At 52.9% G+C, this 25,576-nt stretch overlaps 1 protein-coding gene across 1 annotated transcript; it reads right to left on the minus strand.

Annotated features, from left to right (window-relative positions):
- Window positions 1–531: 531 nt before the first annotated feature.
- Window positions 532–25,563, minus strand: LOC111176583 (tubulin alpha-8 chain). Its single transcript, XM_030761821.2, has 5 exons — window positions 16,717–25,563; window positions 7,506–7,728; window positions 5,938–6,086; window positions 3,689–4,369; window positions 532–843 (listed from the first exon to the last, which is right to left on the minus strand). The coding sequence occupies exons 1-5, from the start codon at window positions 16,717–16,719 to the stop codon at window positions 550–552; spliced, it is 1,350 nt and encodes a 449-aa protein (XP_030617681.1). The 5' UTR covers window positions 16,720–25,563; the 3' UTR covers window positions 532–549.
- Between the last annotated feature and the right edge of the window lie 13 nt (window positions 25,564–25,576).

The raw sequence follows: 25,576 nt of genomic DNA on the forward strand, positions 1-25,576 counted from the left end.
CTCCGGAACCTCCGCGGTGGCTCTGAGCTGCACCCGGGTCTCCACGAGGCCTCTTCTCACCTCACCACCCACTTCTCCCATCACTGCTTTTTCGCTTCACAGCACTGAACACTGTCTGGAATGATCCCACTCGTTTATCTGTGTATTCACAAGGGCAGGAAATGGGCTCTTGCTTCTAACTCTAACTCTGAGAACACTCCCTTTCCAGAATCTCCCCCACGCCCAGATCTCACCTTTCTGCTCCCCAGCCAGCAGGCTGTGTTTGGGGTGAGCCCAGCCTAACAGAGAATTTTAAATCCCGCTTAGGTCTCTGCACAGGTGTGACTGGCCTGCACCCTAACCCAGAGACAGTGACTCTCGTTTCCTTTGCTGACACGGAGCTGTGCTCCCCCACGGGAGGGTCTGGCAGAGCTCAGCGTCCGTGCTGGCCCCATCACCCACAGGTACTGGTGTCGGGACCCAGGCCGGGGTCTGCTGCTCTAGGAAAAGTTAAACGTGCTTGGAGGGGCAGCAGGAATAAAGAGACACAGCCACGAGGAACGTTTGTATTTAAAATTCCTCCCCTTCGTTTTCTTCTTCAAAAGAATCAGTCCCCACTTCCTCATAATCCTTCTCCAGGGCAGCCAGGTCCTCCCGGGCCTCGGAAAATTCTCCTTCTTCCATCCCCTCTCCGACGTACCAGTGCACGAAGGCACGCTTGGCGTACATGAGGTCGAACTTGTGGTCCAGGCGGGCCCAGGCCTCGGCGATGGCCGTGGTGTTGCTCAGCATGCAGACGGCCCGCTGCACCTTGGCCAGGTCTCCCCCGGGGACGACCGTGGGGGGCTGGTAGTTGATGCCCACCTGGGGAAGAGAGGGTGAAGATGCGGCAGTCAGCGGATAACACAAGCTGGGGCACCTTGGTCACGTGGTGGGTGGGGCAGCAGGCCTGGATGTGAAGAGGGGATCAGGAGGTGGGACGGCGGGTGGGTAGAGAGGTGCGTGTGGGAGAGAAAGCAAAAGCAAGCGGCACTGGGCCGGGAAACTCAAGGGGAGGCGAAGGGCTGGTGGAAACCCTAGTGGGAGACTCAAGCAGGCAAATGAGGATAGGGAACAGGGGGTCAAGCAGGGCGCGTGTGCAGTGCCAGCAGACGGGGGTTATTATAAGTTCACTCCTTCCAATGGTATCTCGGGTTCCTCTTAGTTATGCTGTCAACGGGTTTAGGGCAGTTTCTCTGCCAAGGGTGAAGGGCTGTTTGAAAGATCAGGGAGAGGACTTCTCTGGTGGCACAGTGGTTAAGAATCCACCTGCCAATGCAGGGGACATGGGTTCGAGCCCTGGTCCAAGAAGATCCCACATGCCACGGAGCAGCTAAGCCCGTGCGCCACGACTACTGAGCCTGCCCTCTAGAGCCCACGAGCCACAACTACTGAAGCCCGCGCGCCTAGAGCCCGTGCTCCGCAGCAAGAGAAGCCACCGCAATGAGAAGCCGGCGCACTGCAACGAACAGTAGCCCCCGCTCGCCACAACTAGAGAAAGCCCGTGCACAACAAGGAGGACCCAACGCAGCCAAAACTTAATTAATTAATCAATTTTAAAAAAGATCAGGGAGATATTCTCAAGCAATAAATAAAGAGATGCAAAAGGTTCTGGGGATGGTGTCAGCATTTACCAGGCCCTCTATCTCTGGGGAGTGGGGTTTCTTGGAAGAAAAGCATGGAAATCAAAGAAAGTCAATTAAAACTCTTGCTGGATGAGCCAATCCCCCAAGTTCTGGCAGCATGGAGGGTCCTCCAAGTTGATCCAGCCCAACCTGATGAGGGGGCTAATATCCCGGAAATCTCCCTTCTCCCCACACATACCCCAAAATGGAGCCGACCCCAGGAACTCTAGGAACCTGGAAGGGGCCTCAGGTGACAACTGTGATAATACTCATGGGACACTGAGAACCATGGAGCTGGCCCCAAAATGCCTCTCCACCAGGCCACCAGGTCTTAACTGTCAATCTCTTAAATTCGTAGCTTTAAAATGCATGTCCTCTGAGAGGTGGAGGTGGGAGTGGCAGCAGGCTGTACAGCCAAGGTGGGTAACCCACTAAATGAATTCACAATGATCTATCATTCCTCTTAAACAAAAGTGGCATCTTGGGGGTGGAGGTGATGCTGAGACAGGGGCAAAGGACCAAAGTGAGAAGGGAGAAGGCAATGCCACATGACATATTTCACTAGACCAGCCAACTCTGCTCTCTTTTCAGCAGTAGCATCCCTTGACCCTGGGGAGGATGCTACAGGGTGAAGTTCAACACCATCCACCCCCACGGCATGTGCTTTTCTGAGAAGCAGCTAAAGGTTCTAGCACTGCCTTATCTTTCTGGTCATAACCCCGGAGCTTCAGCTTAAAATAAAGGGGCAAGAATACGGGGGCATGTCCTTTTTGTTAATTTCTCCACCACCCTCATATCTCATTCTTTTTTTTGCCTATTCATTTTACTACTAGCTTGTTTTGTTGTTTGTTTCCATTTGAAAGAATTAAAACCCAACAACTTGGGGGAAGATCCTGAATGTTTTCGCAAGAGTGACCAGAGCTGCCACATAAAAATAGGCACAGTCCAGGGCAAAGGATTCTGTACGTGGCTGGAGCAGAGCAGGGTGGGAAATGCTCTCTGCCATCAGCCTCTCAGCTGAGAAGCCAGCATGAGGTGTCTTGTTTCCGTTAAGTCCCAGCAGGGAAAACTGAGACGTGCTCATCTCTGTCTCGAGCAACTGTCACAACCACCTCTGGTGTTCAGCAAACCTCTAAATTATTAAAGGCCTGCCAGGGGTCTAATTAACATGAATGGTGGCAGCCGCTTTGATGGTGGACTCGGATGAGACCGTGGGACACAGGACAAAGCAGTCAAGCAGGCACAAGTGCAGGGGCAGCTGCCTGCCCGGCCAGGGCGACTCAGGGGGGACTTCCAGTGCTCGACATCTTCTGGTCCTGGGAGCTGGGGGCCTTCCCTGGCTACTGTGTACCCACACCAACCCTCAGAGTCCGGTGTTCCCCAGACCGCAGACCTACAACAGGCTCCCAGCTCACTCCCGGTTAGTGGAAATGTCAGGGCTTCATAATGTGAATCACAACCACGTGATAACCATGGAACTCCTTATCCTTACTCGAAATCGATGAAAACTTACAGGGCGAATAATTTTTCAAAATAAACTGGGGAGAGAAGAACACATCTTTTGAGGTGTTAGAGGAGGGAATTACACCTCTCTGGCAACTTGAATAATCTGGTTACTGCATTCTCTGATCTACCGTCAGATCAGAGCTACTTCCACCCAGTCATCCTCTTCATCCCACTTGCACACAAGTTCGTTCTAGCCCCGTTCACTCCTCCCTGTAAGAGAAAAGTCCTTTCTGCCTGACCTTTGAGATGTCTGCAGATCTTAGGGCAGGAGAGGTGGAGCCCTTCTCCCTACTGCCCTAGTGCCCTCCCCCTCTTCCAATAATCCTCTCAAAATCTCTCCTGACCTAAAATAGGTGAATGAACGAGTTAATGAATGAAATTAGTGTTACATTTGGCTTAAGCCCCTCTTCCCATCTCATCCCAGAGCTCCCACGGAAGGTACATCAGTCCACGACCCTGAGCGCCCACCTTTCTCCCCATCCTTGCTGTCTCCCTCTGCTTCTCTAGCTGTCTGTCTCCACCGAGCCACCAGCTCTCACCTTGAAGCCTGTGGGACACCAGTCGACAAACTGGATGGTCCTCTTGGTCTTGATGGCGGCAATGGCGACGTTCACATCCTTGGGCACCACGTCCCCCCGGTAGAGCATGCAGCAGGCCATGTACTTGCCGTGACGGGGGTCACACTTCACCATCTGGCTGTTGGGCTCAAAGCAGGAGCTGGTGATCTCGGCCACGGACAGCTGCTCGTGGTAGGCCTTCTCGGCCGAGATGATGGGCGCATAGGTGACCAGGGGGAAGTGGATGCGGGGGTAGGGCACCAGGTTGGTCTGGAACTCGGTGAGGTCCACGTTGAGGGCGCCATCGAAGCGCAGGGAGGCCGTGATGGAGGACACGATCTGGCTAATGAGGCGGTTGAGGTTGGTGTACGTCGGGCGCTCGATGTCTAGGTTGCGGCGGCAGATGTCGTAGATGGCCTCGTTGTCGACCATGAAGGCGCAGTCCGAGTGCTCCAGGGTCGTGTGCGTGGTCAGGATGGAGTTGTAGGGCTCCACCACGGCCGTGGACACCTGGGGGGCCGGGTAGATGGCGAACTCCAGCTTGGACTTCTTGCCGTAATCCAGGGAGAGGCGTTCCATCAGCAGAGAAGTGAAGCCGGAGCCGGTGCCGCCCCCGAAGCTGTGGAAGATGAGGAAGCCCTGCAGGCCTGAGCAGGCATCTGTCTGGGAGCGGAGGACACGAGACAAGGCTCTGAGGACTCCCTCACGGGCCTCTCTGTCTGCCCCACTCTATCCCTCAACGTTGTCAAGTGGGTGAAATCAAAACAGCCTTGAAGGAGCAAGGAAACACAAAGGAGCCTCGGCGGTCTTGGGAGGAACCGCTAAAATACGAGCAGCAAACCTGCACACACCTCTGGGTCCATGAAGCTTCCAGCCCAGTGGCCTGGTTGGACCAGGAATGAGCTTCCAGAACCACGGCGGTTAATGACTTTGCCCCATGAGAGCCCCAGCTCCTTGCCCACTTCCCCAGCCCTAGTCATTTGATCTTGCGGGAACTGCAGACCTACACATCCCAGCCCAACCTTGGAAGGTGGCTCAGGAAGATAAATGGGTCAGAGAACCTGAGATTTAACATCAACTTTGCCACTTCCGAGTCGTAAAAATTCGAGCAAGTTACTGAACTGAACCCTCCAGACTCATGTTTCTTCTTGGTTAAAGTGAGAACAATAAAAAATATTCATCTCGGGCTTCCCTGGTGGCGCAGTGGTTGAGAGTCCGCCTGCCGATGCAGGGGACGTGGGTTCATGCCCCGGTCCAGGAAGATCCCACATGCCGCGGGGCGGCTGGGCCCGTGAGCCATGGCCGCTGGGCCTGCGCGTCCGGAGCCTGTGCTCCACAACGGGAGAGGCCGCAGCGGTGGGAGGCCCGCATACCGCAAAAAAAAAAAAAAAAATTCATCTCATGAGGTTGTTGTGATAATTAAGCAAGGACCTGACAGTTAGCTCTCACCAGAACTAAGAGAATTCACAGGTCACAGAACTTCCCCATTGGCCGTGATCTATGACTGTGTTCAGTCCTGTGGTTCTGAGCTTTAGGGATCACAGACGGCTCTGAGACTGATGAACCCTACTAGCCCTCCTCTAAACAGAAAATTCCGCATCCTTAGCTCCCAAGAACCCCTGATCAAGCCCAACCTTTTCCGTTGTACAGATTAGGAAAGGGGGATCAAGTAGACAAGGGACCCACCCTGAGCTTTCTAGTCAAAGCAACCCGGTTCAGATCCTGACTTGGCCACTTTCTAGCTGTGGGACCCAGACCAAGTTATTGAACCATCCTGGCCCTCAATCTCCCCATCTGTAAAGTTCAAGGACAAGACCTCCTTTGTATCATTATTTAGGGGATTAAACGGAACGTATTTGACATTGGTAATGCCGTTTGTAAGTGCTGAAATAGATCAACAATCTTCCTCTTCTCTTCCAAGTTAAATGCTTTGTTAAACTGTGCTGACAGGAAGCAAAGAGCTTCGCCTTTCTCACACCTGGAATCTCCCCAGACACCACCGTAGAGCACCTGTAAGTGCTACTGGGGCATCACCTGGAGGGCAGCCCACAATGTCCAGCCAGAGGAAGGGGCGTCAGCCCTGTGAATGCCTCTTACGGACATAAGCAGAAATTCCCAAATCTTAGGCGTTTATCCTGTAGCCAGGGGTCACGTGCCTCCACCCAGCCTGTTCAGAGAGGCGAATCCTAGTACGTCCAGCTCACCAGCTCCCTGCCCTTGTAAACACATACCAGCTTGCGAATGCGGTCCAGCACCAGGTCGATGCTCTCCTTTCCCACCGTGTAGTGGCCCCGCGCGTAGTTGTTAGCTGCATCCTCTTTTCCTGTGATCAGCTGCTCTGGATGGAACAGCTGGCGGTAGGTTCCTGCCCGAACCTCATCTACCAAGAGAGGGGACCATCAGTCTTACTACCTGGTTCCCAGAAGAGAATACACATGGCACCCCTACCTACTGAACTCCATTGAGGTGGAAACAGACAACCCTATAATATACCTGCGAGGCTAAGAGAATTCCAGGGTAACACAGGCACTAACAGAGCCAGAAGCCCGGGACTCAAGCAGCAATGAGAAGCCAGCTGCTCTACTGGCTGGATCTTAAAAAGCCTTGGGTTTACAAAGCTGGCCAAACACCAAAGTTGACTGCCTCTTCCCCCTGGACCCACAAGGCTTCCCTCTTGTTTTTCATTCATGCTGCAAAATTTACCCCAGAATTTAACCCGATTTCACTTGCATTCAAATGTTCCAGGGACACAGAGAAAGATTCAGAATATGCCTGGCTCCTAGGCTCCCCCGGAATTGTCCCAGCCCTAACCTCCATCTCTGGTGGCAACAATACATGTCAGGCATTAGAGATATTTCAGAACAACTTTGAAGCAAAGCTATGTTCCAGGCTCCAGAAGAGCTGGAGCCCAAGAGAGGCCACGGGGCCGGGGGCTCTGCTCACCTCCAAGGTCCACGCAAAGTGGACACACAGCAGGCCAAGGTGCCTCAGGCCCCACCTACAGCCCCTCTCTTCTACAGGGTCCCTCTGCTCCCCCAGGGAAAGCACCCATCTATGCAGTGGCCTGGGAAGCTCATCTGCCCTTTCTGTATTTGTACAAGCGTCCATGGGATAGAGGGCCTGGGGTCTGTGGCCCTAGAAACAGTGTTCAGGCACCGCAGGCAGTGCCCAGACATCCCCGGGGGACTTGTCCACCTTCGCTGGTGAGCAGACTTTGAAGATGAGAAAATCCTGATGAAGAGCGAGGACTGATCCAGGGGGTACTGGGGCCGGGGGAGCTGGGAGAGCAAGAATCCTGCCCCAACACAAGTCAGAATTCCTGTTCCCTAAGATCCAGAAGAGGTTCATTCTAACCTACGGCAGCCTCTGGCTGTAAGAGAAAGTGCCTGCTATTTCGTCTCGTGAGCGAGATGCTGCAAGGTTATCCCAGGCCGCCGGGACAGACTGCAATTACCGTAGATCGGAAACATACACTTTGGGAAACTGACTGTTTGAGGGCATCTTATAATTTCTGAAATTATTTGTATTTTGACCCTTAGTATTTAATAAACAATGTCGGCAATGTCGGTCTGTCTCAGCAGATTTCAGTGGAGAGCACTAGGTTGGAGCTTTAATGGGCAGCAGAGATCTGTGATCCCCACTTGAGATGCCGAGACTGCGGAGAACTCTAGGAGCCAAGAGTCATGTGGTGGGGGGCTCCGGATGAGCCACCCCTTCCACGTGCAGATCTGCTTCCCCAGACACCACGGCCTCTGCAGTCCGGTGCTGTCCCTGTGCGGGGACCCTGGCCCACACTCACCCACCACGGTGGGCTCCAGATCGACCATGACGGCCCGGGGCACGTGCTTCCCGTTGCCGGTCTCGCTGAAGAAGGTGGTGAAGGAGTCGTCGTCCTGGACCTTGCTGGCCTGCGTGCTAAAAGTGCCATCGGCCTGGATGCCATGCTCCAGGCAGAAGAGCTCCCAGCAGGCATTGCCGATCTGGACCCCTGCTTGGCCCACATGGACGGATATGCATTCCCGCTGCGGGGAGAGAGCAGCCCAGTCAGAGCCCCGGCCCGGCCACGCCTCTGCCCCAGGCCCCCAGGGCCCCAGGCCCCCACCTCTGAGGACCTGTCCATCCCTGGAACTCAACGGGCAGGACACCCATGCCTCCCGCCATGCCATGCCCCCGCCACGTGGGGTCTGGGCACCACAGCATCCGGATCAAGACTCGGTTCCAAAGAAGCACCGCAGCTTTGTGGTTTGCTGTAAAGATTGCTTTCCAGGGTTAATCCTTTGTGTCAAGACAAGGAAAAAGAGGGCAGCTGCGTGGAGGAAACTGGGCTAATTCCAAACCACGAGACTCCTGCACGGATGGAGCTGGTCAAAGGAAGAACCAGTGAGAACAGCAGAAGCCACACCCAAATCCACTGCCGTGCCCAGCGCAGGGCTCCCGTTCCTGCTGCAGCCTGAGTCTCCCAGCCACCGCCACACACACACACACACACACACACACACACACTCACTCACATACACGCTCCCCGTCTCCGCATCACAGAACAGGGAAGCACACGGTGGAATGTACTTTGGAGTCTGTATCATGGGTGTCATTAGTGTTCTGGCTACAACTGTAGGAATGAGAAAGGATCAGTACATCAGCAAGGGAGGGCTGGGAGGGGACAAAGTCGGCACCTCCTGAACTCTGAGGGACTGGAAAGTTCCTCTGTGGCCACCATAACCTGCTCCTTCGCCCACATCAGGCCAAGTGCTAAGGAAAGCTGACCTTTAGAGCGTCCTTTTCTCTATGTTGCTCTGGTGTGAAGCTGCAGTTACCTGACTGGTCCTGGTACTAACAGCTTAGGATGGGGTGTGCGTGTGTGTTTGTGTTGTGTACATTCGTGTGGTGTGTATGTGTGTATATATGTGTAAGTGTGTGTGTGTGGATGTGAGTGTGTGAGTGTGTGTTATGGTTTTGCTGGGACGGTGTACTCGTCACCCCCAACACCCCACCGGGGAAGCAGGGGCCCTGCAAGGAGACTGTGTGCTCGAGATGGAGCTGGGCAGGGAAGCATGTGCCCACTGTGTGGCCTTCTATTCTTAACTGTGACCCGACCTGGCATTTTCCAGCTCCGGGGAACCCAAGCCAGGAGCAGAGCCTCCAGAGACCGTGGCTGGGCATGGGGTATGGGACTCCTGGGACCCTGGGGCTCCCTGGGTGTGGGTGCAGGGAAGCCAGTGGTGTCAGGAGCCGGTGCCCTAACACTTATACAACGTGGCACTGCTCCACACCTGTCTCTGTGCCCTGGCCTCTGTGCTTCTGTGAGCCTGGTGGCCAGGAAAGGGCTTTGCTCACAGCCACCCACACCCCACGGCACAAATCTTGCCTCTCAAGTTACATGCTGTGCTGTGTGACCTGGGCTGAGTTACGTAAACCCCCTTCATCTGAAAAGCATAAGTTACCGATCACTTTTGTTGTGATTGCTCTTATCCTTATCATTATGCATTTTCATTATTGGAGCTTCACTCTCCACCTGGAAGAGGCACAGGTGGAAAGCCGGAGACCTCAGGCTACGTTCCTCTCACAATGAAAGGACTTTATCTTTGGACTCAATTCAGGCCTAAGGCAGCAGGGTCCTTCCCCCAGGAACCCCCCATAACCAGCAGCTACCGACCAGACCACACCTTCACATGCAGCTGTGGCTTCCTGGGGGGGGGTGTGAACTGAGGGGACCCGGAGAGACCTGAAAGGAGCAGGTCCCACATGTTGTCCTGTGACCCTACCTCCCAACCATCCTCCAGGCATCCCCTGGGCCTTTCTGGAAGGAAACAGGGGTATTTCAGGAATATCAAAGGTCAGAGGAGGAAGAGTAAAGGATCTCAGGGTCCTGAAAACCACCAACATGGTGATACGGAGGTTTTCACACCCCTTTAACCTCATGCTAGTCAATATGCCAGTCTCCACAGATGAAATCAGTCACACACACACACGCACACTCCTTAGGAGGAGTTTTCCCTGTTACACTAATTCACAAGAGTAACCAGAGGTATACGATAGACTCAGGGGCTTCCCTGGTGGCGCAGTGGTTGAGAGTCCGCCTGCCGATGCAGGGGACACGGGTTCGTGCCCTGGTCCGGGAAGAATCCACATGCCGCGGAGCGGCTGGGCCCGTGAGCCATGGCTGCTGGGCCTGCGCGTCCGGAGCCTGTGCTCCGCAACGGGAGAGGCCACGGCAGTGGGAGGCCCGCGTAACGCAAAAAAAAAAAAAAAATACTCAGCCTTAACGTATTACACCCTTTATATGTAGCTCCCACTTTATAGAAAACACAGGGGTCCAAGGGATAAGGGACATGGCGAGAAAACGACATGAATCCAGAAGGTGAGACATTTTACAGGGAAATTGACCCAATCTTTTTAACTCATGAAAAACAAAGGTGAAGGAGGGACTGACCCACATCAAGAGGAACTTAAGACACATAACATCCACATGGAGTATGTGAATGTTAACTGAATTCTGGTTTGAACAAATCAAAAGATGGTGTGTTGGGGGGGACTTGCCTGGTGGCACAGTGGTTAAGAATCCACCTGCCAATGCAGGGAACACAGGTTCGAGCCCTGGTCCAGGAAGATCCCACATGCCGCGGAGCAACTAAGCCCGTGTGCCACAACTACTGAACACAAACACATCAGGTAAAGTAAACATGGCAGAGAAATAGTAATTATTAAATCTAGATGATGGATGTATGGGTGGCGATACACTACCGTACTTCTCTGAAGGTTTGACGGTTTTCATACTAAAATGACAAAAATTAAAGAAAGGAAACAGAGTAAGAGCCAAGTGACGGCTCCCCTCACCCTAACGACCCACTGCGAAGGGCCAGGCTCTTCCTGTCCCTTTTCACTCTGTCATTGATTCAACTAGCAATGACCAAGAGCCCAGTTTGTCAGGGCAAATGAGAACTTTAAAGTTATGCGAGGGGGGAACTTCCCTGGCGGTCCAGTGGTTAGGACCTGGGTGCTCTCACTGTCGGGGCCAGGGTTCAATCCCTGGTCGGGGAACTAAGATCCCACAAGCCACGCAGCACGGCCTAAATTAATTAATTAATTACATAAAGTCACATGAGGAAATCACCAGTGAAATGAAAAGTTAGGGGAGCCCCCTCATTTAACTAATGGTGCTAAGGTCTGTGCACCATTTGCACCTGCTCTGAGAGGACAAGGACCCCACGGCTCCTCTGGCCACTGTGCCTCGTTGCCACCCACCCCCTTCCTGGAGGCTCTACACAGGAACACGCAAAGCACCCCCAGTGCTGACGGCCTGGGGGCCAGCCCTCATGCCCAAGACAGGTCACCCATCTGCCATGACCAGGGACGTTATGTGAGCTCAGAGCCTTCAGGATTCTAGAGCTGGGCTGGCCTCACGGATCACCGAATATGATTCCCACCCCATTATTTTACAGGTGAAAAAGCTGAGGCTCAGAAAGGTAAAGGGGCAGATTGGAAATTTCACAGGGCAAGAGCCTGGCCCCAAATCCAGGTCTTCTGACCTCGGCCCGAGTCCTCTCCTTGACACCACCCACCCCCCTGCCTCGTTTGCACTCTTAACCCTCTGGGCTCTGGTGGGCCACACCTACGGCAGCACAAGCCTGATAGCAGAGAACAAGGCGAGCTTGGACGGCAAACCTCCAAACCAAAAAAAGCTCCATCGCAGACAGAAACAGAAGGGCTCGCAGTGGGAGCCTCTGAAAGTGGGCCACCCTCCCTGCAAGACCAGGACTGTTTCTCCGGGTGGTGAGTGCCGAGGCCAGGGCCGGGGGGTGAGCTGACTCAGCAGAGGAACTTTACATCATGTGTTTGCTCCAAACTCATGTTTCAGATTCCGTCTCTGGCCAGGCAGAGCTGCTGCTTTCTCTCTCACACTGCTCCTCCCTCAGTTCTATTTTGACTCTGGGCTTGTAGGGCTCAGGCCAGCTTTCTGCTCCTGGGCCCCTGTGAGATGAAGGGGGTCCCACCAGTGGTGCTGGAGCCTCCAGCCCAGCAGTCCAGGGGGTGAAGGTGAGGGAGCTGGAGAGACCTAACACAGGAGCGCCCTTCCTCGAGGAAAACATGACACCCCTCCCCAGACCTAGTGCTGGGTGGCTACCAAAGAGACCTGCTCTGTTGGTTCCCGCAGCACAGAGCTACTGTCGTTGTCTGCAAGACGGCATCAGGAGGGACTGGGCCAACTCCCACTTGCCCTTCAAGTCGCTCATTAGTCGTCCCCTCATGCAGAAGGTCTGGAAGGCCCCACACCAGCCGGGGCCCCACGGCGCCCTCCCTCAGCCCCCGCCTCCCCATCACTGCTCTACTGCATGGCTCCTAGCCGCTCTTTTGCTTTTCTGACTTACCCGGTGGAGAGCAAGGAGTCCCCATTTCCTGGCCAGATACCCAGCCTCGAGTACAGGGCTTGACTGCCGCAGGGGTGATTGGAAAGAAAACCCTGCCGAGGCTTAGAGTCCATCTAACAAGGGGAGTGGCCAGGGCCTGAGAGGCAACAGGGGCTCAAAGGAGAAAAGACAGCTTGCAGCTTGGTTTCCCCCAGCAGGAATATTTGCAGACATCTTGGAGAATGTAGATGTGCCAGCAGGTGTTTCAGCTGGATTCTGGAGCAGTGTGAACGAGAGGCGGGAGAATTTAGGGCAGCTCCCACAAAAGGCTTGGTTTGTCCGAAGTGTAGGCTTGTGAAGGCTGGGCAGAAGCAGCAACAGAGCTGCCCACGAGCATCCTCCCCGGGGAGGGTGCCCAGTTCTGCAGGACGGCAGAAAAAAGACACTCCAGAACCTGGCAGTCCTCTTATAACTCCACTGCAAGAAATCTTTCCTCAGGTCAACCTTATATTATTTCTGTTTTAATAGTAATCGTTTCCTTTTCATTTGCTCTCAGAGGACTCTGATAAGCTCACTGCAATCCTCTGCAGAAGGAGGCTTTGTAGCTTTAAGAATAGTTTCGAACTATCACAAAACAGTGAAATTGGCATATTATCTTGGAAGGGACCTGACAGCGTAGGCCAGTGAAAACCTGAGACCAGGCCACATACCCCGACCACCTGTGGGGTCAAGGGCCACACAGTTGCCTTCAGGAAGCATATTTTTAGACCCAATTACTTCTAGCTCTCAGGCTAGGATAATAAATCACCTACACTTCAGGATCTAGGTCGGAGATGACAGGTAAAAAGTAGAACCAGTGTTCCAGAGGGATAATTAAAGTAAGAACAATGTGGTTCACGAAAGATTGCACTACCTCTGCTCAAAATCCTTCAATTAGAGCACATTTGGACTCAAAGAATAGATAGCAAGCCAGAAACAGCAGGAACAGAGTCGACCTAAGTTAACATCAGGCTGCAGGTGCTGCAGCAGGGCAGCAACAGGGGTGGCAGAGGCGGCCCTCGGGAGTGGCCAGGGCTGGTCGTAGACTCCTAGACTCTCTAGACCCTTCGAGGTCAAAGGCCCTTGAGCTTCAGCCAACACTGGGGTCAGGTGCCGGAGAAAGCGAGCGAGTGTTGATCCGCCGCACACGGTACCCACTCTCCTCCTGGGCTCTTCATCTGGGAGAAATTCTAACAGGACGACGCCGACGGGGGACGTCAGCCACAAAGGCCACAGACAGTCCTGTCAGTCCCTTGGTGGCCAAAGGGAGGGAGCAGTGGGTCTACTCTGCCCCCAAGAGCCACATCCTCCCACCCACCCCATCACTAGCCCTGTACTCACTAGCTCTCTCCTCCTCAAAAATTACTGTAACTTTCTATCTTCCTCTCAAGGTCACTGAGGTCACTGAGCCACAGCATCACTCCCAGGCTCTGCGTGGGCCCAACTGTAGCCCAGACGCTCCCTGTGGACACAGTGCCTGGGGGTGGGGCCTCCGCTGCCACCCACAGCATGTGCCCAGGGACCTCTGGGGACCCGCACTTAGTGACCGCAGCCCCCGGGGTGCTCGGAGTCGGAAGCTAAGCCCAGGCCCTGTGGGGCTCAGCCACGCTGCCCGCTCAGGGCGTCTGCAGAGGCCTGTGGACTCGGGAGCAGCATCCACCTCACCCCCAGGACACTCTGCCTTCTAGCTGCCCATTTCTGCAGGAAGACAGGCTCTTTGTTGCCATCTGATGCCAGTTCCCGCCTGAACTCACGGGCCTGCCCCCCCAGGAGGAGTGCAGTGAGGAGGCTGTGCTCTCAACTCCCCCCGTGAACCACAGACACATTCTCTGAGGCCTGGAATCACCGACGCCAAAAAGGGTGTCACAGTCTCAGTTCCCAGGAGACCTGGTTACCAGAGGGACCCTGGGAGCAGATGGGAATGCTCAGTTACAGGGTTAGTTCTAAAATCCTCACCTAGAAACTACAGAAATGCTGCATCCATCCTCAACACGGGCAGCCTTCCCCAACCCTCAGGAGGGAAGCCCAGCCACTGGAGGAAGGAGAGTCCTTTCGGCACGGGTGGGACTCTGGGTCCAGCTGTGCAGATGTGTCAGCCTAGCCTTTCAGGAATGAGTCAAGGGGTTTTGAAAAAGAGGTTCTGGGGACTTCCTTGGTGGTGCAGTGGTTAAGAATCCGCCTGCCAATGCAGGGGACACGGGTTTGAGTCCTGGTCCAGGAAGATCCCACATGCCACAGAGCAACTAAGCCCGTGTGCCACAACTACTGAGCCCACGTGCCGCAACTACTGAGCCCATGTGCCGCAACTACTGACGCCCACCCGCTCTAGGGTCTGCATGCCACAACTACTGAGCCCACGTGCTGCAATTACTGAAGCCTGAACGCCTAGAGCCCGTACTCCACAACAAGAGAAGCCACTGCAATTAGAAGCCCGTGTACCGCAACGAAGAGTAGCCCCTGCTCACCACAACTAGAGAAAGCCTGTGCACAGCAACGAAGACCTAATGCAGCCAAAAATAAATATAAATAAATAAATAAATAAATAAATAAATTTAGATTCTGTGAGTGTGAAATGGTCAATAAAAATGTTTTCCCAGGCTTCCCTGGTGGCGCAGTGGTTGGGAGTCCGCCTGCCGATGCAGGGGACATGGGTTCGTGTCCCGGTCCGGGAGGATCCCGCATGCCGCGGAGTGGCTGAGCCCGTGGGCCGTGGCTGCTGGGCCTGCGCGTCGGGAGCCTGTGTTCTGCAACAGGAGACGCTGCAATGGTGAGAGGCCCACATACCGCAAAAAAAAAAAAAAAAAGTTTCCCCATCAAGACAGTGCTGCCCATTAATATTCCAAATAGAACCTGCTATACAAAATTCAGTGTTTCAAAATAAAGATATTCTCTTTCCAAAATACTCAGCCATAGGTTTTCAGTTAAACATCTTTCAAATTCTTTAGCACATTTAAAATAAGGTTTTACTTTACATTTTTTGGTTTATTAGGTATTTTCAGAAACTGGCCTATTGAATGCACGTTGAAGTTTGCTCAGAGAGCTGGATTAGAATCATGGGATCCCCTCTAAGACTCACTATGGCTCTCAGGTCAGAATTAAAACGTGCAAGAGACAGCACTTTGAAAATTATAAAGCACTAGCTACGTGCTAGATATTATAAATATTAAATATCAAATCTTGAGTATGCTGCCTAGAATTTGCTTCAAAATAACAGGGAGAGAGGGGAAGGGGAGTAAATGAAGCAAGACTCATCATAAGTAGATAACTGTTGAAACTGGATGAGGCATATACAGGGGTTCATTATAACACTCTTCTTCTGTATATGTTTGGAATTCTCTGTAATAAAAAGGTTAAAATAGTAAAACTAGGTGGAGCCTTGAAAATTTGAACCATAAGCCCTCTTCATTTTGTAGATGAGAAAAACCACTTCAGAGAGGTTAAGTGACTTGCTTGAAGTCACACAGCTAGCTGCAGAGACAGGAGCCAAAACTCTGAACTCCCAGCTCAGCTCCTTCCGTGACCCGGCACCAGGGGCCTCAGGCAGGAGTGGATTCCTCTGGCCACGAGGAGGCTGCTCTGGGGAGGGAGGGTGCGGGACAGACCTGGACTAGACTCAGCAGAGCTGGGGCCAGAGCCAGGGGCCCTGGGCACTCTCCAGAACAAGCAGAGGCCGGGAGGAGGGCAGTCCTCACCTGTCCTGCTGGTCACTGACACCCGGGCAAGAGTGTGGAAAGCCTGACCTTGGCCTGTGAGACTGCTCGCTCTGCCCCCTTCCCCACCCAACCTTTCCACCCCACTCCCAGTGGCCCAGAGAGCCGGGCTCTGGACGAGGAGATTTCTGGTTTTCCAGGCGTCCGGGCAAATGTATTGGAGGCAAATTTACCCAGCCCAGGGGGCAGGGGGTGAAGGGAGGAGGTGGGGGAGGTCATCTCCAGCAAGTAAGTCCACGAAGGAGGTGGGCAGACCAGAGGCCAGGGTAGGAAACCACTGATCTGAAGCCCCACCCCACCCCCGGCCTTCCGGAAGGAGAGCCCTGTGGGCCAGAGTCCTCTGGCTTGGACCACTGGAAAAACTGGGGAGTTGGAGCGGGTGCCGGGGGCCTGGGAAGCCCAAGCCAGATGGCCGGGGTTGGGAAAGGAGAACGAAGCCCCCAGGCGTGGGGCTGTGACGCCCTAAGTCCCCTGACACGTTCGGGGCTCTGTTAAATTTGGCTGGGTGTAGGGACCTGACCGCCCATGCCCCCAGCCTCCGGGAATCCCTGGACTGCCTGCCCCTCCCCCACTCGGATTCCTGAGTTGCCCCAAGGTGATGCCTCAGAGCCTCACCTCTTCTGCGAGGGCCCCCATGTACCCCTTCCCATCACCTGAGTGTGCACATCTCCCTTGGGTCCCTTTAAGGGGCAACTCGCCCCCGTCACTACTTTCTCTCTACGAGAAGGGGCACTGGCACCGGCTTGTCCTCCGCCCGAGGGTACGAATCCCTCGACCCTGAACTGACACCCCCAGGAGACTTCGAACTCCTTAGATCCAAAGTGATGGCTGCTAGCCCCCGCGTAGATGCGGCCCTGCGCTGGGCGCCGCGTGCCCCCAACCCCCAGCGCACCGCGCCCCGGCCCGGCAGGCTCACCATCGCGGCCGCTCCCGTAGCCCGCTAGCTCCCGGCTGGGCCTGCCCACTCCAACTGCTCCAGATACAGCCGCCTCCGCTGTTGTGACACCAGGCGGGAGGGGACCAGCGGCTGCCCTGCAGCATCACAGTGCTGGCGAGGGAGGGACCGGGCAGGTCACAATCGCTCCTCCCCGCCCACCCGCGGCTCGGGTCTCTGCCCGGGCGCCGCACGCGCGGGTTGCGCGGCTGGGCTCCAGGCTCCCACGCTATGCTCTGTAGGATCAGCCTTTGTAATTCCAGCCGCTTAGGAAAGAAATGTAAAGTGCTGTTAGAATAAACGTTCACGGTCCCCAAACTTTCATCCTCTTCCTGCGGCCAAACACTAGCTGCGCCAGGAAGGCCCAGCCCAGGCAGGAAAGGCACCTGCTTGGGGCTCAGCTCGAGAAGTCACCCCCAACCCGGGGGAGTGCAGGAGTGGTGGGGCAGGGTACTGGGTGGGAGGGACAGGCTCCGAGCTCAGCCCTGCTGCCGCTCGTCAGCCTGTGCTGAGTGAGGGGTGGAGCCTCTGCTCTGAAGCCCGCTGCGCCTCCATCGAGGCCGGCCTGCCTGCTGGGGGATTAACTGAGATAAGAATTAGTGAGAATATAGCAGGTGCTCAGTGCGTCCTCTGTTCCCGCTTCTACTCCTCCCTCCACCATTATATTCAGGTTTCTTTCTTGATCCATTCCTCATCACTCCCTCTTCCTACTTTTAAGCCCAGAACTTGCACAACGATACCAGTATTCTGGCTGCCTCTTTGCTCAGTAATAAGCCTTTCTCTTGGTGACCACAAGTGATGTTGAAGGGCCAGGGGCTTGCCCCGCTTCCTCTGGTTGGAGGAGGTGGGGACAATGGGTCTGGCCCTCTCTTCACACTTCAGATTTTGTCCACCTTACTGAACTTCCCTCACTCTCCCCTCCCCTCCCCAGTTTAGTGGTGGGCAGGGCCGTCATTGATCCTTGGTCTCGGTGCAAACTTCCCCACCAGAGTCCATTCAGTGCTAAAGAGAGTAAAAGCACTTCTGTCTCCTCTCCCGCTCTCCTCAGGCCCAGACCTCCAACCCCATGTCACTCCAGGCAAATCCGTGGCTTTTCCGCAAGGTATTACCACATAGAGCTGCTCTGGCCGCACGTGGAGACTCGCCAAGTGTCCAAGCACAAACACAGATTCACCTTCCCTTCCCGACAGGTGCCTATCTCCGGCCAATAGAGGGTGAGAACACTTTTTTATTTGATAGCAATTTGTTCGGCTGAGCACCCATTCCTACAGTTTCCTATTTATACTATGAGTTTCTAGAGGACGGGACACCTGTCTTAATCATCTTCGCATTTGAGAGAGTCTCAGACACAGTGCTTTACCCATCGGTACACGCAGTGCTTGGTAAACTGTGAGCTGAATTTTGTCTACCTTATGATGTAAGATCCTAGAACTGGAGAACCGTGATTAAGCTAACTGCCAAGCACACGGTAAATGCTCAATAAAGGATGATGACTCTTATCAACTCTACGTTTATCTCCCTTCCAAACTCCCAGAGTGCACATTTGTCACTTTATCACTTCCATTACATTTAACACTTTCCACTTTGGATTCTTGGTATGTGTACGTGTGCATGTGTTTAAGTATTCCTACAAAACTGGTACACCTTGAAGGCAGGGGTTGTTATTCATCTTGGTTCCCTCCCCCTCAAAAGTAGCTAGTCAAGGGCATCAAAGATGCTCAATAAACATTGCTGAGTAAATCGATTTTTCGAGTTCTCTTTGTAAACCACCAAATATGTTATGAACAGGTTCTTAATGTCTTGGGATAAAAATGATAATGACAACAGTGGTGATTATGATGGCATTCAGAGCCTTCATTATAATTCATTGAACCTCATCATCTTTCCTCTTCATGGGGTTAAGGGTTGGAAGGAGCCATGTCTACACCATAAATGCTGAATATGACATCTTTTGGTTCCAGGGAGGTAAAAAGATGGGTACCCCGCCCCCTCCAGTTTATATATGAAGCCTTAACCCTCAGTGTCACTGTACTTGGAGATGGGACCTTTAGGGAGGTAATTACGGTTAAATGCAGTCCTAAGAGTGGGGCTCTGACCCAATAGGACTGGTGTCCTTATAAGGAGAGGAAGACACACCAGGAGTGTATGCACTGAGGGAGGCCAGGTGAGGACACAGCAAGAAGGTGGCCGTCTGCAAGCCAGGATGAGAGGCCTCACCAGAAACTGACCCTGCTGGACCTTGATCTGGGGCTACCTGTCTCCAGAATGGTGAGATGATAAGTTTCTGTTGTTTAAGCCACCTGGTGCGTGGTATTTTGTTATGGCAGCCCATTCAGACTCAGATAGTGAAAAAAAGACTCAGATAGTGGCCTGACCGTCTTTAAGAGTAAAAATCATCTACTTCTTCTTGGTTTTTAAGACCACTGTCTCACAATTATTTGATCTGTGGCAACCTGGAGCCCACCTCCATCCTTTCTTTCTGAGTAGAAGTTTGGAAAGGAAGCAGGACACGTGTCTTCAGTCCCTGTGACGGCTATTTTATGTGTCAGCTTCACTGGACCACGGGACACCCAGACACTCGGCCACACAATATTCTGTGAAGGTGTTTCTGAATGAGATGAACATTTGAATCAGTAGACTGAGGAAAGCAGATTGTCCTCCCCAGTGTGGGTGGGCCTCATCCAATCAGTTGAAGACCTGAATTAAACAAAAGGGCTGAGTAAAGGGACCAGCTGCCTGCCTGACCGTTGAGCTGAGATACTGGTCTTCTCCTGCCCTTGGACTGGAACTCACACCAGCAGCTACTTTGGGTTCAGCTTGCAGACTCCAGATCTTGGGCTCCATGATCATGTGAGCCAATTCCTTATTTTCGCTCTCTCTCTCCGTGTGTGTGTGTGTGCGTGTGTGTGCGTGTGTGTCTCCATATATCCCATGGGTGCTCTCTCTCTGGAGAACCCTAACACAGTCCCCCTTTTTTGCAGGTGGAAAAACTGAAGTCAAATTCAGGCTATTCACAGAGGAGAGCAGCATTGCTCTAATAGCTTTAAAGTTCCCTGCTCCCTGTAGAGATTTTAAAAAATCAGCCTTGAGGACTTCCCTGGCGGAACAGTGGTTAAGAATCCGCCTGCCAATGCAGGGAACACGGGTTCAAGCCCTGGTCTAGGAAGATCCCACATGCCCTGGAGCAACTAAGCCCGTGCGCCACAACTACTGAGCCTGCGCTCTAGAGCCCACAAGCCACAACTACTGAGCCCACGTGCCACAACTACTGAAGACCACGTGCCTAGAGCCCGTGCTCTGCAACAAGAAAAGCCACTGCAATGAGGAGCCCATGCACTGCAACAAAGAGTAGCCCCTGCTCGCTGCAACTAGAGAAAGCCCGTGCACAGCAACGAAGACCCAACACAGCCAAAAAATTAATTAATTAAATTTTTTTAAAAAATCAGCCTCGAAAATAGGTGATTTGGGCCCAACTGGGATCAAGAGTTTGTTCTGTTCTTATAAAAAGAGTGAAATAAATTAGCTTTTGCAATGATTAAAAAAAAAAAGTCTGAGCTATTCATGAGAAAGCAACCTCCCAGTGTGATTTAGGCCTTGTAAAGCGATTACTCCACATCCACCAGACTCCAGAGACCATGTTATTTCTTCTTGTGTGGATTTAGTGCTATGGAGTCATATTCTCCAATACAATAATTATAGTGATGCCTAAAGTGCTGAGCCACACGCATCTGAGTAGGAGGTAAGATAATTCCTATCAATCCCCCAGGAGGAGAGTCAGTCTTTTTGTTTTGTTTTAATATTTATTTTAGCTATTTATTTGGTTGCGCCAGGTCTTAGTTGCAGCAGGCGGGCTCCTTCATTGTGGCTCTCTGGCTCCTTAGTTGTGGCATGTGCACTCTTAGTTGTGGCACGCATGTGAGATCTAGTTCCCCGACCAGGGCTCGAAGCTGGCCCCCTGCATTGGAAGCACAGAGTCTTAGCCGCTGCGCCACCAGGGAAGCCCCTGGGGCCGGTCTTCACGTGTGTGTTCCTTACACATTCCCTGACTCTGAGCACTGTGTGTGGAAGATGCTGTGCTGGGTGCTTATCTCTGTTACTCCTCGCCACAAGCCCCTGAACTTAACACTCTAATCACCCCCATTTTACAGGTGAAGAATCAGAAACTTAGCAGTGTTAGCTGTCATTCCTGATCACACGCTGGTAAGAGACAGAGCTGGGGTTTGCACTCAGGGGGTCAGACTCCGTGCTCAGTCATCACCTCCAGACTGAGCCTCAGGTAGAGGCCTGTCCTCATGCTCGGCTAGACTTGGAGGCCAAATGTCTAGCTGCTCCAGGGGTGGGTGTTAAAGGTGGAGCTGACCACAGAGGGCGATGGGTGCCTGGAGAAAGAAGACCCGGTACTTCCCGGGTGCCCACGCTGCTGGGGGACTCTGTTTCCTAACCAGACAATCTAGATTTAGGCACTTGCCACATAGATTTAACTCCGGTGACCGCCGGCCGTAAGACCACTCGCATCTGAATACTGGACTCCCCGCTTGTGTCTCAGGCACTGCAGGGCGCTGGATGGGCAGGGGGCATCGATGGCCACAGGGTCGTGGGTGCAGTGGTTCCCCTCTGAGGGCGGACGGCTGCGGCACTGAAATCTAGAGGCGCAAATGTGGAGACACACGGTCCAGCCAACCCTTCTCCAAGGCGCGTCCCCTTCCAAAACCAACCGTGGAGGGTCTGGGTGGCCTTGTTTTAAGCTGGGGATGGAAGCATTTTCCTAACGGCCCTGATTCTTCCCTTGCTCCCCTCCTGCCAACTGGCTGATGTCAGAAGTGGGACACTTCATGGCATTGTCTTTGATCCCTGCTAAGCTCACCTCCCAGGGGGCAGCCCATTAGGCCATCACCCGTCAGGCACAGAAAACTCAGCAGAAAGACAAGGCAGCCGGGACGGGAGGCGAAGTGCAGAGAACCCTGAGCTTGGTGAACTAAGAAAAACTCGTCTCCTTCACAAACAGGGGCAAGCTGCTCACAGGCCAGGGGAAGCCCCCGCCCTCACCCAAGGCTCTGTTACCAATCCGGTGACCACCTTCTTCAGCTGCCAGCCCCTCAGAAAGCACCGAACGAGCTGCGCGGGGTAAAGCGGCACCACAGAAAAGGTAAGGCGGTCAGGTCAGGTCTTCTCTGAGGCCTTGGTGCTCTGCACGCAGCTGATTCTTCACTTGTTGGATATCTGCCTCCTATCAGACACTGAAACGATTGCTGGCTTCTCTGTTTTCCAGATATTTCACATAATGCTGTGGGTATCACAGACATCCAGCCTTTCTGGGCCACACCCTGGCAGCATGTTAAAAGAGCTGGAAAACCGCTCTCACCGTTGCCATAAATCTGCTTCAGAAGACTATCCCAAGAAAATAACCCACAAGGAAAATAACAGTTACATGGCCTTCGTACACACAGTCTGTGCAGAGCTGTTGCTCACATTAGCAAAATGTCAGCAAGATATAGAATGGCCAGCACATCAGTAGGAAGGGTTACATGGCTGCTAAAATGGAGAACTGAGACCCCAAAGATTCGTCCACTTGGAACCTCCACTGTCGCCTCATTTGCACGTGTAATTAAGACCTCGAGATGAGATCACCTGGATTAGGGTGTTTCCTAAATTCGGCGACATTAAAAGAGACAGAAAAGCAGAAAACATAGAAACCGAGAAGGCGGCCACATGAGGACAGAGGCAGAGACAGGAGGGATGCGGCCACAAGCCCAGGGACACCTGGAGCTCTGGGAGCTGGAAGAGGCAGGAAGGACCCTCCCCAGGGCCTCCGGAGAGAGACGCCATGACTGTGGGCTTCCAGCCTCCAGAGCTGTGAGAGAGTACGTTTCTGTTGTTTGAAGCCCCCCAGTTTGTGCTAATTTTGTCTCAGCAACCCCAGGAAACAAATACATACAGTAAAGAAGCAGCAATGCTGAAAGCTGAATAGATGATCATATTAAATGAAAAACGCAGAACTGAAAGTACTAGATACATGTTTATGACAAACAATATGCATATGTATCGAAGAGAAGATGGAGATGATGTTTCTACGGGGTTTTTAGTAAGGTTGTTTGAATGAACACATTTCATGTCTTACAAACATAATGAGTAATGTGGCCTGTTCACAGATCTGAAAGTAAAGTCTGGTCACCCCATGTGGCAGCAGAGCCAGGCTTGGACCCCGGCTCTTTTTCACTCTGGTCAATTTGGTGTCAGAGTTTTGACCCCAGCCGTACCGGCTCACAGATCCATCTCTAAAATTCGAGTGCCCACCTGCACCTGCTTCCCTGTCGTGAACTCTCCCCACCTCTGAGACAGTCACCCCCTCAGACCACAACACCCAGCCTTTGTCTTTAGCAAATATTCTCTCACAGAGCCCATCACCTCCCCACTCTCCAGCCCCACCCTCCTCCTCCCACAGGCCTGAAGTAAAGGTGAGGCAGAGGGCGTATCATTTCCTGGCCTAGTCCTGATTATTTTAAAAAGAGGAGAGAAAGCGTTGATTTGCATTTGCCTGTGTAACTAGACACAGCTCCCTAGTGGGCCATTAGTCTTCCTTAATCCAACTAAATGTGCCCATATGGAAAGTCAGTGTCTGTGTAACCTATTTCATGCACCTATTTCAAATATTTTAGACCTATTTTATCAGAAAGACTTAACCGGGCTTCCCTGGTGGCGCAGTAGTTGAGAGTCTGCCTGTTGATGCAGGGGACATGGGTTCGAGCCCCGGTCTGGGAAGATCCCACATGCCGCAGAGCGGCTGGGCCCATGAGCCATGGCCACTGAGCCTGCGCGTCTGGAGCCTGTGCTCCGCAACAGGAGAGGCCACAACAGTTAAGAGGCCCGCGTACCGCAAAAAAAAAGACTTAACCATCCTATTTTATAATAGCAAATATTTCGTAGTGTTTTAAATACTCCATCCCGTGTATGTATGTATCACTTAATACTTTTCAAAGTTCTTTTAATGGACTTTTGCTCATATGATACAAAAGTATCATAAAGAAAATAAGGCAGAAAAATTTTATCCCCATCTTTAAGGTAAGAAAATTGAGACCTAAAGATTAAGTGCTTTTTGCAAAGTTACAGAGCAATTCAGCAGCAGAGCTAGAACCCAAGCCAGCAAAAGTACACATTATAATAACCTATATTCCTTTATATTCCTCAAAATCATGCCACTTCTTTGAAAAATAAAAAAGGAATAAAAGTGTGTATATTTTTATTTAAAAACAGGAGAAAATGGGATAACCAAATTTGAAAAAATTTATATACAAAGGAACTCTAGAAGAAGAAATAAAAAACAAATAGCCTGTGAGGTCAGAGATGGGGGTGGAGAGCAGACAGAGCAGAGCTGCCGGCAGAGCCCTGAGGGTGTGCTCCCTCCAAGCACACAGGCCAAGGGCAGGGGGAAACCAGCCCAAGAAACAGAAAGGGCAGAGTCAGAGCCCTCAGAGGCAGCAAGGAGCCAAGGAAGGGACTACGCTCTGTTGCATCTGGAAAACAAGCCTCTTAACATAAAAGCATCAGTGCTTTTCTCCGGAACTTAATGCAGCTCTGCGGGTGAGGCTGCTGGTTACCTTCTAAGGACCGTACACTTTGGTTTTCTGCCTAAGCAACCTCTCCACATCAATAATGCTGGTGCTACTGTTAAAGTGACTCTTCTCTATGCTGACGTACTTCCGCAAAAATCCTTTCATTTTTCAACCAAGTCTCCAAATATTACCTGATGCCTGTCAGTCCCCATCGGATGGTAGAAAAAGTGACAAGGGGATGTGAAAAGTTTCAAAGAGGTGCTTGAAAAGGAGGAGCTGGGGAATAGTGGACCCAAGAGCCCCGGTTTAGAAGTGGAGTGTCCGGAGTGTGAGAGGCCGGCTCTCAGCTCCCCTGTGGCTGAGGCAGTTAGCAGGCAGACAGCAGAGGTGTGACCCCCACCTGCTAATCTCAGACTCGGGCTTAGAAGAGGGTGGAGAGGCTTCACTGCATTCAGGGGAAAGGGTACGGGCTTTATACTGTGAGCCTATCATACAACGGAATACAGAGCGCTCGTTCGAATAAGGCAGCTCTACATCAGCTGATACGGAACAAACATCCAAGATTAATTAAGTTTTAAAAAAACTGTGGCACGTGTGTGTAGGATGCCATCCTCTGCAGAGAGGAAGAGAAGCTTCGTGTCAGAGGTTAGCTGTGGGAGGATACGGATGGCAGCGGTGGTAGGCTGGGGCAGGCGGCCGGGGAAGGAAAGACGCTCTTTCACAAACACCTTTTTGTGACGTCTGAATTCTGTACTATACACGTAAACCGCAAATAGTTTTTAAACAGTCTAGACACACACATGTGCAAACACACCCACGGCGTCACCTGCACAAAGCCACGAAATACGCCCTCGGCCCCTCGGAACCCCCTTCTAGAAGCAGAACCCTGCGTCCTCCCCTCCGCTGCTCCCCACCCGCACCGGTGACCACCCACCGCAGCCCAAGCCCTCACCTCACCCCGCCTCCCCAGTGGCCCCTCGGCCACAGAACCCACGTCGTATCCTCTCAGAACCTGCAGGACCAGCCCACTCGCTCGGGCCGCGGTACCTTCCAGACACAGCTGCATGCTGAGAGCAAGCTTCGGCGGCTGATCTCCAGGCACGTGGGGGCACCGTGTGCAGCGAGGGGAGGCTGGGTGGATAGGAGACCCTGGTCTCATGCAGGCTGTCACCTGGGGGCTCACTTCACTCTGGGGTCCCCATTTCCTTAACTCACAAAGGGGCTACAAGAGGTGGTCTTTCCAGATTTCCTGTCTGGAGACCCCACTATATGGGCCGCTTCTCTGGGCCGGA

The sequence above is a fragment of the Delphinapterus leucas genome, chromosome 11, assembly GCF_059928025.1.
Source record: "Delphinapterus leucas isolate spDelLeu-1000000601 "Yukka" chromosome 11, BTC_Dleu_Yukka2, whole genome shotgun sequence".
NCBI lineage: Eukaryota > Metazoa > Chordata > Mammalia > Artiodactyla > Monodontidae > Delphinapterus > Delphinapterus leucas.